Below are 15,511 nucleotides of genomic sequence, written 5' to 3'. Positions count from 1 at the left end.
GCCTAGAAGATTCAGAATATACTTGTTGAATAAATGAATGTCTAGGGCACATATTTAGTGTAAAGTATGTGATTCTTTTCACTCACTCTTGAACAAGCAAATTTACTTTGTCATTCATGACTATATTTTGTCTGGAAATTTAAAGTCTTAGTAAGATTTTTCTTCTTGAAATATCTTTCAAAAATCAGCTAAGAGCTTACTAAATCTGGAGCAGGTGATATCCAGTTTATATTGACTGAGCATGTCTTTATGGATATTCTCAAATGGAGAGGCTTGTACATTGAATGTCATTTGTAAGCGATTATTCTGGCCACGTAACTTTAGAATATTCTGATTTGACAGATCATCTGTATTAAATCAGCAGGTATCTATGAATACCTTCTTTGTATTCAGCTCAATGCTTAGATTCTTGGGAGATTAAAAAACAAAAGTAGCAGCTACGTTTTTGGAATTGACCTTCAGAACTGAAAGCCCTGTGCTATGAAACTGAAGAATACAGCCTCATTTTTAGTTTTCACCGGCTCTTTTCTTTCAGGTGTCCTTCACACTTCTGTAGTCCTCCTCACAGAAATGTGTGAGCGAAGCCCAGACATGCTTGCACATTTCAGAAAGGTAGGTGCTATTCTGTATATCTAAGCCTCTCTTGATTGAAAATGGTTTTCCTAAAGGACATGATTTTCTCACTTAGGAATTTTCTTTTGAAGGAAAGGTATGGAACTGAGTAAAGGACTTAACCAACCCTTCTGTGTGGTAGGAAGTCAGCTTTAGGCACAGAACTGGCAGTAGTACAGTGTTTCCCCTTTCATAATAGAAGTCTTTTCTCCTTGGCAGACACGCCGATCTCTCATGTACTTTATCTACTGTTTTCACATTGAAATTAGGAAATGTAACCTGAGGTCGAATTACAAGCAGGAATTGTGTGTGTGTGTGTGTGCGTGTGTTTTAAGGCAGGTGATTTCTTTTTTTTTTTTTTACCTTCTAAGGTGAAAACTGCAAACTGAGATTTGATATTACCTTTACCTAACAGAGAGTCCCCCTCTGTTCATTTTGTGCTGTGGTGACTCCAGTGGTAGATGTCTCTAGCTTTCTGAAGTCCCTCCCTCCCTTTCTTAGAGCATTCTAGAATGGAGATTTTTGTTTTTTCCACTTACGTTCAGAAGGCACTAGTAAGCAGGACTCAGAGAAAAACTGTTTTTTGGATAATTACATGCATTCAGTTCCTTTTATAGGATGATGACCACTCCATATATTGGGTTTACTTTGTACTTTAGATCTAATGAAGCTCTAATAGCAGCTCTTCGGGCGGTGTGGCGGGGGGAGCTTTTTTTTCCTCCTTAGATGATCAAGTCTTGATTAAAATATTATAAATATAGTATGAGGCCCGTATCTGTCCCTAATGCTTGCTTTGTATGTTTTGTTCCTGTTGTCTGTTTGGAATCCTGCTGTATGTTAGAATGAAAAGGTAAGAATTAACCCTCATTTAGATCGTGCATGCTGGCATTAGGTCCTTAGTAGCTTTTGTGTATCCATCCACAAATGTGGCTTAAAAAATATACTAATGCTGAATCTGTGCTTAATTCTGTGTTATTTGTCATAGCATTTTTAGCTAACTCCTTAGTCCAGATTTGGTCTTGTCACTTAAACTCCTGATTCCACAGTCAGCCTTGGATTTCAGTTGCAGCCTTTCCTGATTTTTAAGCCTCCTCCTCTGCCTTTCCTTTATCTTCACCTGAGATACTTTGAGCAGTTTCCCAGTGGCATTGGTGATGGCAGTCCAGAGCAATTTGGAACCAAAACACCAAACACTGCTTCTTTTTGAAGTAGATACACTTTAGAACCGTGTCTGGGTAACCTCATACTTTAAAAAGCTCAGTACTACTTCTGAGCTTTCAATTCAGACTTAGAGCTTTAATTTCTTCCTGACCTGCACTCGATCTTGCCTTAAAGTTTTGGAGCGTTAAAAGATTTTTGAGGTAGAGTGGGTGGGCATCAACTGATTTTCATGGCTGCAGCTTTTCCCTTTGTCATTTTGTTTGTCTTGTCATCAGTTTTAGTAACTTGCTTTTTTGTCTGAAAAATAAAGCTTGGTTCCAAGAATTTGTATGCTGAACACTTAGAGATATTTGTGCTTTTTGTCCCAGGGTGCTCTTATGTGGTGTGAGCTTCGTAGCTGAAGGAAAAAGAATTTTTCCGAGACAGAAACCAGATTTAAAAAAATAATGAAGGATATGTGTAGTACAAAAAAGTAGACTATTGAGAAGTATGCAAGGCGAACTACTTTTTAGTATAGAGCTTGCTAACTAGATGGTTCCAGTTTTATTACATTTTAAAGCAGTTTATATAGTTATATTATTCTGACTTCTTATTGAATCTGTCCAGAGTTGAGAGATTTAATGAGGATTCTGTTTAGAATTTACAGGCCATTGTAAGCTTAGATTTGTTTGAATCTTGGAGTTGTCCAAATTAGATTTTTGTTAGGTGACTTAGGAAGTGCTAAATTCTGAAGTGTTATGGCCAAACCTATTCACACAGATTATGTTGTCTTATATTCAGCAGTAGATTTAGTATTGTGTTTTGAGTGCATTCCTTGAGCCCAGCTTGGCTTTTGTTTCAGTCTTGATCCACTTAGAAAGGAATCCAGATTCAATGAGAAAAAGATAATTGAGTTGCAGCAAAGTTGGGGCTGTTCTGATTGCCTCCAAGACAGATAAGATTCAGCTTGCTTTGGATTCAGTTCTTAATGTTAGGTGGTGATTAGAGTTGTTTATATAGCTAAATTGAGTTTGTAGTTGGAGACTGGAAAGGTCCTTATTGTGGCAAACATTTTGAAATGGGGTTTTAATCTTAAATGATTTCTCAATGAAGTGCAATAAATAATAGTATTTAAAGCATTTTTAAGTTCAGCTTGGCAATAAAATTGCCTCTACTGTGTGTCATCAGTCAGTCTAATGGACAGAGTTAAAAAAGAAGGGCATTCTGACCATAAGGAATGTATCATTTCATTAGTAAGATAAGATAGGCAACAAATGTATGATTAGGTGCTGAAATTGAATTTTATCAAAAATTGTGTTGTATGAGTTAAGAATAGGACAAAAACAGCATTCATGGCCTTGCTTTCTTTCTCAGGAGAAGGAGACAATTTTTCATGTGTCTTGTCGGTGTTGGAGACTTTTGTATTCCCTGTTGTTTATTGGGAAAGGATATAACTGACAATATAATAAGAGAGAGTTTTGTTTTCTTTATTTGAGATAGTTTGTTTTAAAACTAATTTTCATAAAATTACCAGAGTTTTGGATGTGGTAGCATTTTATATCCACATGTGTTAGATAGATTAAAAACTGAATATGTTTGTGCAGCCTACGTGTGTCAAGTCCCATAGAAGTCCCCATAGGCATCTGTTTTACTCAGTTCTCTAGGCTTTCTGACCTACTGTTATTTGTAGTATCTTCGCATATATTACTCTGAAGTAAAAATGTCTGTTTTGGTTTTAATTCAGATAACATACATACTCCTTCTTGAGTTCTGGGCCAGAATACTTCTAAGTTACGTCTGTGAAACATCAACAGTATACTAGGATATTGTATCAGTAGAATTTGCTTGGACTCAGACTCTTGAATCCGTTTTTTCTAAGCCAAGTTAACCTCTGCCTTTTCCTGAGAAATTCTTTGATATTCACTGTTTTTTGATGCATCTCTCTTCCCTGCAGCTTGTGCCCCAATTAGTTCGTATTCTAAAGAACCTCATCATGTCCGGATATTCACCAGAACATGATGTTTCTGGGATCAGTGACCCCTTTTTGCAGGTGAGCTTGAAAGAAAGTTTAGGATAAATGATATATTTTGGAATGAATTTTTCCTTCCTCTTATGTTTGTGTTGAGTAGTTTTGGTAGTTAATTGATTAAGCTAATTACATTGATAAATGAATAGTGACACAATTCTGTATTAGATTAATAGAATAAAATTATATTTGTAATAGTCAAATCATGTACCACATAGAAACATGATTTTCCAGTGTGCTGTATAGCTCTGCAGGTAATGGTATCCTTTGACTGTTAAGTGTAGATTGTCTAACAGCTTCATGAAGACATAGAACCATACATAACTGCTCTAAAGATCATGTTTAAAATTCTTCTGTTTGAATTTTGACCATTTCTATTGGGATCTAAGACTTCATTTAAGTTATTTGAATTTCATATCAAGCAAAGGTCCTTTGTGCTAGACATAATTTGTTGATGTTTGTCATATTTTGCACATTAGGTACGAATTTTGCGGTTATTAAGAATTTTAGGACGAAATGATGATGACTCAAGTGAAGCTATGAATGATATATTAGCACAGGTGAGTAGAACAAAACTTGTGTTTTTGTAAACACCCATTTTAGTATAGCAGGGAGCAGATTGATTGTGATTATATGGAGCAATTTTTGTTTGTGTTTTCTCATTGGTGGCTGAAAACAATCATAAAATGTCTCTTGTTACCTCTGGATGTTTTTTGGAAACATTGTTTTGTCACATAACACCTTCTGTGTCTTTTCAGGTTGCCACTAATACGGAGACTAGTAAAAATGTAGGAAATGCTATTCTTTATGAAACGGTTTTGACTATCATGGATATTAAGTCAGAGAGTGGACTGCGAGTAAGTTTTTAATCTTTACTCTAAACATTTTATTTTAAAATAATTGACTTGGAATTTGGAAATTAACTTTAGGAAAGAATGATGCAGAATGTATGATGTTTTGGTACCTGAAGTATCATTCTATCCACTGAAGGATTAATGTTGATTATAATAGAAATTGGAAGGTTTTATGTTTATGTATGTTACAAATACAGACAATGTTGAATGAAGGAACCATTTCAGAATAAGCTTTTGTTTGGAGCCGTGATTTGAGTTGGCCTCATTCACTTCAAACAAGATGGCAGCATATTTGAGTTAATCCATTTTTCTTAAATATTTATTTTTATTTAAAAAAATGAACACATAAAGTAAAAAAAATTCCATACAAAATGGTATCAGTTCAGTTCAGTCACTCACATGTGTCCGACTCTTTGCAACCCCATGGACTGCAGCATGCCAGGCTTCCTTGTCCATCACCAACTCCCGAAACTCATCAAACTCATGTCCATTGAGTTAGCGATGCCATCCAACCATCTTATCTTCTGTCGTCCCCTTCTCCTGTCTTCAGTCTTTCCCAGCATCAGAGTCTTTTCAGATGAATCAGCTCTTCGCATGAGGTGGTCCAAGTATTGGAGTTTCAGCTTCAGCATCAGTCCTTCCAATGAATATTCTGGACTGATTTCCCTTAGGAATGACTGGTTTGATCTCCTTTCTGTCAAAGGGACTCTCAAGAGTCTTCTCCAACACCACAGTTCAAAAGCATCAATTCTTTGGTACTCAGCTTTCTTTAAAGTCCAATTCTCACATCCATATGTGACTACTGGAAAAACCGTAGCTTTGACTAGACAGACCTTTGTTGGCAAAGTAATGTCTCTGCTTTTTAATATGCTATCTAGGTTGGTCATAGCTCTTCTTCCAAGGAGCGAGCAAGCATCTTTTAATTTCATGGCTGCAGTCACCATCTGCAGTGATACTGAAGCCCAGAAAAATAAAATCTCTGTTTCCATCGTTTTTGCATCTATTTGCCATGAAATGATGGGACCGGATGCCATGATCTTGGTTTTTTGAATGTTGAGTTTTAAGCCAGCCTTTTCACTCTCCTCTTACACTTTCATCAAGAGGCTCTGTATTTCTTCTTTGCTTTCTGCCGTAAGGGTGGTATCTGAGATTATTGATATTTCTCCCAACAATCTTGATTCCAGCTTGTGCTTCATCCAGCCCAGCATATCACATGTTATACTCTGCATATAAGTTAAGTAAGCAGTGTGTCAATATACAGCCTTGATGTACTCCTTTCCCAGTTTGTAACCAGTCTGTTCCATCTCCGGTTCTAACTGTTGCTTCCTGACCTGCATACACATTTCTCAGGAGACAGGTCAGGTGGTCTGGTATTCCCATCTCTTGAAGAATTTTCCACAGTTTGTTGTGATGTACACAGTCAAAGGCTTTGGTGTAATCAACAAAGCAGATGTTTTTCTGGAATTCTCTTGCTTTTTTCTATGATCCAGTGGATGTTGGCAATTTGATCTCTGGTTCCTCTGCCTTTTCTAAACCCAGCTTGAACATCTGGAAGTTCACAGTTCACGTACTATTGAAGCCTGGATTGGAGAATTTGAGTATTACTTTGCTAGTGTGTGAGATGAGTGCAGTTGTGCAGTAGTTTGAACTTTATTTGGCATTACCTTTCTTTGGAATTGGAATGAAAATTGATCTTTTCCAGTCCTGTGGCCACTGCTGAGTTTTCCAAATTTGCTGGCATATTGAGTGCAGCACTTCCACAGCATCATCTTTTAGGAATTCCATCACCTTCACTAACTTTGTTTGTAGTGATGCTTCCTAAAGCCCACTTGACTTCACATTCCAGGACGTCTGGCTCTAGTTGAGTGATCACACCATTGTGGTTATCTGGGTCATGAAGATCTTTTTTGTATAGTTCTTCTGTGTATTCTTGCCACCTCTTCTTAATGTCTTCTGCTTTTGTTAGGTCCATACCGTTTCTGTCCTTTATCAAACCCATCTTTGCATTAGATGTTCCCTTGGTGTCTCTAATTTTCTTAAAGAGATCTCTAGTCTTTTCCATTCTGTTGTTTTCCTCTATTTCTTTGTATTGATCACTGAGGAAGCCTTTCTTATCTCTCCTTGCTATTCTTTGGAACTCTTCTTTCAAATGGGTATATCTTTCCTTTTCTCCTTTGCCTTTAGTTTCTCTTCTTTTCTCAGCTATTTATAAGGCCTCCTCAGACAACCATTTTGCCTTTTTTCAGTTCTTTTTCTAGGGGATGGTCTTGATCACTGCCTCCTGTTCAGTGTCACGAACCTTCGTCCGTAGTTCTTCAGGCACTCTGTCTATCAGATCTAATCCCTTGAATCTGTTTGTCACTTCAAGTGTATAATCGTAAGGGATTTGATTTAGGTCATACCTGAATGGTCTAGTGGTTTTCCCTACTTTCTTCAATTTAAGTCTGAATTTGACAATAAGGAGTTCATGATCTGAGCCACAGTCAGCTCCTGGTCTTGGTTTTGCTAACTGTATAGAGCTTCTCCATCTTTGGCTGCAAAGAATATAATCAGTCTGATTTTGGTATTGACCATCTGAGGATGTCGGTGTGTAGAGTCTTCTCTTGCATTGTTGGAAGAGGGTGCTTGCTATGACCAGTGTGTTCTCTTGGCAAAACTGTGTTTGCCTTTGCCCTGCTTCATTTTGTACTGCAAGGCCAAATTTGCCTGTTATTCCAGGTGTTTCTTCATTTCCTACTTTTGCATTCCTAGTCCCCTATGATGAAAAGGACACCTTTTTTGGGTGTTAGCTCTAGAAGGTCTTGTAGGTCTTCACAGAACCGTTCAGCTTCTTTAGCATTAGTAGTTGGGGCATAGGCTTGGATTACTGTGATATTGAATGGTTTGCCTTGGAAACAAACAGAGATCATTCTGTCATTTTTGAGATTGCACCCAAGCATTTCAGACTCTTTTTTGACTATGAGGGCTACTATATTTCTTCTAAGAAATTCTTGTCCACAGTAGTAGATATAATGGTCATCTGAATTAAATTTGCCCGTTTCAGTCCATTTTAATTCACTGATTTCTAAAATTCGATGTTCACTCTTGCCATCTCCTGTTTGAGCACTTCAAAGAAAATGGTATACAGGGAGGAAAATGTCTGCTTATTGATTTTATGTTTAGACTTAATTCTTCTAGTCAGCAGTTGTTACCATTTTCTAATGTACATTTTGGGATGGTATTCTATTCATATTTAAACATATCTCTCTGTTTGTATTTCTTATCTTCCCCACTTTTAAACCTTCTTATTTAAAATAATTTTAGGCTTATAGAAAAGTTTCAAATTCAGTCAGCCTCCCCTAATGTTAACATCTTGTTTTCCTGTAGTGTAATTATCAAAACTAAGAAATTAATATTGGTTTAATACCATTAATTGAATTACAGATTTTATTCAGATTTTACCAGTTTTTCTACTGATGTCCTTTTTCCTTTCTAGCACCAATCCTTGATCCCATGTTGCATTGATTGTCATGTCTCCTTAGTCTCCTCCAATCTTGACATTTCCTTCATCTTTCCTTGTCTTCTGTGACAGTTTTGAAGTGCACTGATCAGTTATTTTGCAGAATATTCCTGAATTTGACAGTCTGATATATTCTTATAAAAACTAGTTTGTAGTTAAGCTTTTTTGGTGAGACTACCCCAGAAGTGTTGTGCCCTTTACAGTTTCATATCTGGAGGTACATGCTCCTTATTTGTCTCATTACTGGTGATTTTAACCTTGATCTTTTGGGTAAGGTGGTGTCTGCTGTGTCTCTCCACTGTATAATTGTTATTTTTACTCTATGTAATTAAAAATATTTTGGAGGAAACACTTTTGACACTATGCAGATACTCTGTTCTCAGACTTTTGCCAACCAATTTTAGTATCCTTCTGAGGATCTTGTCTTTAACAATTTTTTGGGTGGTGCTCTAATGATACTTTTCTATTCTCCTCACTTTTTCTTCTTTAAGTAATTGGAATTCTTTTGTAAGGAAAAACTCTCCTTCAAGTGTTTATTCATTCTTTCAACCATTTATTAATATAATGATCGCTAATCCATTGCTTTGTGAGAAACAAATATACTAACTATACTACAGTATTTGGGTATAGGTCTTTTGACATCTGGGTGGTTCTGCACCTTATGCTTATCATGTTAGATGAAAACACTATGTTGGAGCTAGTTTATATTCACATATATAGAGACCATTCTCATTTTAAAAAAGATTGGTGCAATTTGCATAACATAAACTCTATCATTTTAACCATCTCTAACTTTGTAGTTCAGTGGCGTTAAGTAAGTACCTTCAGACTGTTGTGTAGCCAAAACCCACCATTCATCTTCAGAACTTTTTAGTTTTCCAAACTGAAACTGTGTGCCCTTTAAACAATAATTCCCCATTATCCCCTGACCCCAACCCCTGGCAACCACCATTCTACTTTCTGTCTCTATGGATTTGCCTATTCAAGACATTTCACCTAAATGGAATCATATAATATGGGGTGTTTGTGTCTGGCTTATTTCACTTAATATAATATTCTCAGGGTACATACCTGTCATAGCATGTGTCATGATTCATTCTTTTTAATGGTTGTATAACATTCCATTGCGTGAATGTGCCATAGTACATTTAGGAAAATTGCTATCAATGAACACTCCTATCATTTGTGATTACAGATAGTGTTGCAGTAGATTTTTGTGCATATGTTCAACTATATTTGTCAGCTGAATTCCTAGATGTGAAATTGTTGAAGCAGGGAATATATTTTCATTTTGTAGTTTTAATTGTTTATTAATTTTTTTGACTGTGTCATGAGGCATGGATTAAACTCGTGCCACCTTCAGTGGGTGCTCGGAGTCCTAACCTAACCATCCAGTGAATACCTTATTTTTATTATTTATAGTTATTGCCAAATTTCCCTCCAGTGAAGTTGTACCAATAGTATTTTCCTGCTAGCAATATAAAAACTTGAAAACATTCTTACGGCTTTTACTGTTGAAATAGAATATGATTTTAAGAGTTTGCCTTCAGAGGTTTTTTTTGGCTAGCAATCCGTAGAAGTGCTGATTAAACTACCACCTTTAAGTAGTTTGCACTCATCAGAGGCCAGAAAGTGATCCTTAAACAATATAGATTTTTTATTTTCTTAAATTCTTAACTTGTGCTATTTTTCTGTAGGTCCTAGCCATAAATATCCTGGGTCGTTTCTTATTGAACAATGACAAGAATATCAGGTAAGTAAGCTGAAAAATATTTTGTATCTGGCTATTATAAACTCAGTGTATTCATGAGTGACTTTGCTCAAGATCACACATGTAGAGTGACATGTCTAAAACTTCAACTCAGGATTTTTATTTTTAGTCTAAAGACTGTTTTGATAAGAATTTGAGGATTTGCCTCATGAGTTAACTTTTAGTCCTTATTTATGCTTTACCTTTAGGAATCAGCAAACTTTTTCTGTCTGGGAACAGATGGTCTCTATTTTTTTTTTTTTTTTTTTTTTTCAGATGGTCTCTATTATAAACTACATGGGCCTTAGGGTCTCTTTGGCAACTACTCAGCTCTGCCTCTTGGTGTGAAAGCAGCCACAGACTGTGCAGATGATGGCTGCATTGCAATAAAAATTGATTTACCAAACCGGACAGCAGAGGGCTATTCTAGGCTTAGTTTGCTGACCCCTCTCAATTAAGAAGAAAAACAGAATATTTCGGTTACAAACCTAGAAGATGTTTGTAAACTCCAGCTACTTTTAAAAAGTGAATGAATTTATCAGTGTTATTTTTTTATTCTTTCTTATCATGTTATGATTGAAAAAAAAAAGTGGAAATAATTATTATGGTACCCTGAATTATCTTCTCCTTCCAGAAGATTTTTTTATACTTAGATGGTAAATTCAAAGTTTTGTAGGGGCAGTTTTGGTACTGGTATCAAAAGCAGAGAAAATACAAATGGTAAAATTGAAATAATTTCCTCTTGCATTTTGGGGCTCAGGCAGCCTGAAAAGGCATACTGTATGCTTATTTTGTTGTGCTATTTGAAAGAGTTTGGAAGAACCGAGTCTATCACTTTTAGAAATTTAATGGAGTTGGCCATGAATGTAAATCTAAATCCCAGGCTTCTGGTTGCCACAGTTTTTGATTATAGTGTTGTTTATGGGTTTACAGCGTTTACATTTTACTAAGTCTGTTGTGTCTTTTAAATATTTAACCATGTACGGTTTTCAGTAGTCATTGAACATCATCTTTGTCATTAAGCAGAGAACTATCCTGAATTTCCCGTTTTAATTATGTTCTTCTGCAACTTTGTTTCATCCAGATATGTAGCTTTGACATCTTTGTTGAAGACTGTGCAGACAGATCACAATGCAGTACAGAGGCACAGAAGCACAATTGTGGACTGTCTAAAAGATTTGGATGTCTCCATAAAACGGTAACAGATAATTGAAAGTTGTGTGCCACTCCCCCCCCCCCCCTCCCCCCGGCCAATCCTCCATCTGATAACTTTGTAATAGAGTTTTGAGAAGGAGAATGTTGACATTTATGTATTTAGTCATTATTTTGACAGAGTAAATCCTTTTTTCGAAAAGGATTTGCAGGGAGAAGTTTAGATCAATGAAAGAGACCAGTAAGGAATACTTCAGTGCACCCTGAAGTTACCCTTGGTTCTTTGTTAAATAAAACAGGTGCAAGTAGGCTGGGCATACGTTTACTCATCAGAGGTACTGTGTTCTGTGTGCTGGAGGATGAAGATACGAAGTGATCCATCGGCTGAGTGTTCTGTCACTATGCTGAGACTCGAATGGCTGACAGCACACATTTTCTTGCGGTACTTATGCCCCAAGATACTAGAGGCAACCTGTTAAAACAGTGCATCTGGGAATGACTTTTAGGCAGCACATAGGACTTAAAAAAAAAAACAACTTGGAGTATGGCTGATTAACACTGTTCTGATAGTTCAGGTGAGCAGCAAAGAGACTGAGCCATATATATGCATGTATCCATTCTCCCCCAAACTTCTCTGCCATCCAGGCTGCCACATAACGTTGATGTGGCATACAGTAGGACCTTGCTGGTTACCATTTTAAAATACAGCAGTGTGTACATGTCGGTCCCAAACTCCCTATCTCTTCCCCGATCTTCTCTGCTGGCAACCATAAGTTCATTCTCTGAAGTCTGTTTCTGTTTTGTAAATAAGTTTGTTTGTATCATTTCTTTTTAGATTCTGCATATAAAGGATGTCATATGATATTTCTCCTTCTCTGTCTAACTTACTTTACTCAGCACTTTACTCAGCATATGACTTTGAAAGGCATGTTTTTTTTTTCCTTGATCAATTAACTCTACTGGTCCTCCTCTTAGAATAACTGTATGTGTTTGTAAAATCTAGTTATAGTAGGCTTCAATGAACTTTTGGTTTACTGTTCAAACCAGAAAAATTTAATTTGAACTGATCTCTGAAACTATTCACTTAACAAACATTTATTGATAATTGAGTTCCTTTTATTTGTAGAGAACAGGTGTTAAGTGCTTGGGCAAACTAAAAATAAGACCTGGTCTCAGTAATAATGACTTTTATATAAAGCTTTGTGAAGGATTTATAAGCACCCTCTCAGTTGGTTCTCAGAGCAAGCCAGTAAGAGAAACTAGGCAATTACTTCTCTCCTCAGTTAACAGATTAAAGTACAGTCCCAGAGGAATCAAATGACTTAACTCCAAAGCTTACTCCTTGAACAAGGCAGTCTTCGGGATAGAAATCAGACTTTCTGACTCCTATTGTGTTGTTTCTCTTTCGCTCTTGACTGGGCTTTGCATTTCAAAAGTAAAACCTGGGTCTTTTGACAGGTTGTATAGCAATAGCAGCTAAGACTCTGGAGCCAGAAGGCCTCGTTTCACATCCTAGCTTTGCCCTTAATAAACTTGGTCTGGTTACTTAGTCTTTCTGTGCTTCGGTTGTCTCCATGTACAATGTAGATACAGGAGCACCCACTTCCAAAGGTTATGTGGGATTAACTGGACTAGCATATGTAAAGCACTTAACCACTGTATAAGAATTAGCTATTATTGCATTTCTTAATGCAATTTTAAGGATTGAGTTTTTGTTGCTTGTAGATTAAGATGAAAGTATTTTCAACTTATTAAATTGGTATTTTTGAAAGTAAATTATATGCCATGGTTTGACATTATTGACCAAATATGAAAAGATGAGTGTAGTAACTAGCATATCCATATTTACCTTGGTTGTCAAATTTGATAGGCAGCTATTTGTTATTGTTGTTCAGTCGCTCAGTCATGTCCAACTCTTTGCAAGCCCGTTGCAGCACACTGGGCTCCCCTGACCTTCACTGTCTCCCGGAGTTTGCTCAAACTCATGTTATAGTGATGCTATTATAGAAACTCCTGTTTGCTCTCATAGCACATATCTTTTTTTCCTTTTCATGGCGCTTACTGTCTTTTTTCATTTTTCTTTCCAGCTTTATTGGTATATAATTGTATGAGTCTAAGATGTACATCACATTGCTTTGTCACACTTTATTGCAAAATGTAACTCCTGCAGCATATCACATAATTACCATTTCTTTTTTGTGGTGAAAATATTTAAAATCTACTTATTTTAAAATATTTTTAAAATATTTAAAATCTAGCAGCTTTCAAGTTTATTAATACATCATTATTAATAATAGCCATTATGCTATACATTAAATCTCCAGAGCCTGTTTATCTTACACGTGGAAATTCATGCTCTTTGACCAATATTTCCCTATTTTTCCCACCCCACAGTGGGTAACCACCATTCTAGCTGTATTTCTATGCATTCAGCTTTTTTAGCTTCTACATATAAGTGATATCATACAATATTTGTCTTTCTCTAACTTATTTCACTCAGCCCTCAGGGTTTGTTTTTATTCTAATCACTTGTATACCTTTCGATGTATGTTATATCATCTTTGGGTTGAAGTGGATGTAGTAAAAGAGTTTGGTGACTATATATCACATTTTTAACTGTTGATGCAGAGAGATAGTATTTTTGAGTATTAATTTCTTTGCCTCTCTTTTTGAGCCTTTTAGGTATTCTAAATTTCAGCTTCATAGAATAGACTGTCTTTAGTAGTGTGTATCTTTTGGGAATTTTTGAAGAAAAGCATTGATGAAAGTTCAAAATAACTTTGTTAAGTTTGGTTATCTCATGTGCAAAGATTGGGATTACAAGATCACACAAGGACATCAATACATCCACTGGTGCTTGGTGTTCAGGGACAACATACCTGGGTCTTTGTTTCATTCCCACTGTAAATATCATAACTTTTTTTCCCTCCCTCCATGGAAGGCGTGCAATGGAATTGAGTTTTGCCCTGGTAAATGGGAATAATATTCGAGGCATGATGAAGGAGTTACTTTATTTTCTGGATTCATGTGAGCCAGAATTTAAAGCAGACTGTGCATCTGGAATCTTCCTTGCTGCAGAAAAGTAAGATTTAACTTTTACATTCATTGGTAAAAAATGCTTGGAACTTTTTGGAAAGCATCTTTAAAACATGAGGGAAATGTTGTAAACATGTTTAAATATGTAACGTTTATTTCAGGCTTCCCGTTAGAAATTGGGTTTGAGAAGGTCCTTGTAGTCAGTATTTATGTTAAGCATTATACTAAGACCAAAATAATCCCACTTTTATAAAATCTCCTGTTGTATCTGTTCTTTAACCTCTCTTCTATGATTCCCTTTTAATGAAGAGAATAGAAAAGTTACAACATTTGCATTGTGGTTCTGTGTAAAACTTTCTGGGTTGAAGTCCTCAGGATTTTGATAGTATGGTTATTTCTCCTCTTTTCACTGTGAATTTAAGGGGAGGCAAGTTCCTAGACCTGGTGTTACCTGGGTCTGGGAACAGTGCTCTTTCTTCTTTCTTCTCTGTCCTCTCCTGTCCTGACTTTATGATTTGTTTTCTAAGAAAAAAATTGGAGACAGAGTCCTCAGTTCTCAACTCAGCAACTCCTGTTGCAGTATTTACATATGAATTTGACCATGTACTGTTTCATTATCCATTGAAATGGGAATTGGTGCTAGTTTAATTGCTGGTAGTTTTGAAGGTGAAATGCGTCCAGATACAACCTCTTAACCTGTGAACCTCAAGACTATAGGACAGGAGTTTGGAAAGTCACTGTGTGTGTGTGTGTGTCTGTGTGTCTGTGTGTCTGTGTATAAGAGTTGCTCAGTCGTGTCCAACTCTTTGCAACCCCATAGACTGTAGCCCAGCAGACCCCTCTGTCCATGGGATTCTCCAGGCAAGAATACTGGAGTGGGTTGCCATTTCCTTCTCCATGAAAGTCACTGAGCAGAACTTAATTTACAGGTTCCAGTTTTTTCATCTGTGCCATTGTTTTCTTAGGTATGCACCTTCCAAACGGTGGCATATAGACACGATTATGCGCGTTCTGACAACGGTAAGTAGTTTTTTTAGGTAAGTGTGTACTAAGTGCTGGATGTGTCAGTTAATGAGACAGACAAAGCTCTTATTCTTATGCAGCTTATGTTTTAGTGGGGGAGATGGGAAATTCATGGGGAAAGAGGGATGCTCCTGTCAGGCAGGGGGGAATGCTGTGAAAAATAGTAGAGCAGCATGAGGTACTATAGTGATGACAGAGGAGAATGGGATATGGGGCAGTGGGCCAGGTTCTTGGGTAGAATAGTCAGGGCAGGTCACTCAGAAGAGGTAACATTTGAGTAGAGAACTTGGTAAAGTGGTGAGCTGTACAAAGATTTGGGAGAAGAGTGTACAAACCAGAGGGAACAGTTGGTGTTGGAAAGCCTGAGGGTAAGTAACAAGCTTGACGTGTTTGGAGAGCATCAAGAAGGCCCGTGCAGC

At 36.8% G+C, this 15,511-nt stretch overlaps 1 protein-coding gene and 1 non-coding gene across 3 annotated transcripts in view; both read left to right on the top strand.

The window, feature by feature from the left end:
• The window catches only part of AP1G1 (adaptor related protein complex 1 subunit gamma 1), an 84,368-nt gene that overhangs the window by 41,974 nt on the left and 26,883 nt on the right, over window positions 1-15,511 (top strand). For both annotated transcript variants that reach the window (XM_005899524.2, XM_070388055.1), the window contains exons 6-13: window positions 536-612; window positions 3,707-3,802; window positions 4,258-4,338; window positions 4,537-4,635; window positions 9,829-9,884; window positions 10,966-11,079; window positions 13,975-14,115; window positions 15,035-15,089. In XM_005899524.2, coding sequence (XP_005899586.2) covers window positions 536-612; window positions 3,707-3,802; window positions 4,258-4,338; window positions 4,537-4,635; window positions 9,829-9,884; window positions 10,966-11,079; window positions 13,975-14,115; window positions 15,035-15,089 — 719 coding nt within the window. The remainder of the gene's footprint in view (window positions 1-535; window positions 613-3,706; window positions 3,803-4,257; window positions 4,339-4,536; window positions 4,636-9,828; window positions 9,885-10,965; window positions 11,080-13,974; window positions 14,116-15,034; window positions 15,090-15,511) is intronic.
• LOC138991875 (small nucleolar RNA SNORD71) lies at window positions 11,380-11,465 on the top strand. The gene has a single exon (XR_011467773.1). It is a non-coding gene; the product is annotated as a small nucleolar RNA SNORD71 (small nucleolar RNA).

Source organism: Bos mutus, chromosome 18 (assembly GCF_027580195.1).
Source record: "Bos mutus isolate GX-2022 chromosome 18, NWIPB_WYAK_1.1, whole genome shotgun sequence".
NCBI classification, from domain to species: Eukaryota; Metazoa; Chordata; class Mammalia; order Artiodactyla; family Bovidae; genus Bos; species Bos mutus.
The sequence above is the reverse complement of the archived record's forward strand: the minus strand, read 5'-3'. Positions and strand labels throughout refer to the sequence as shown.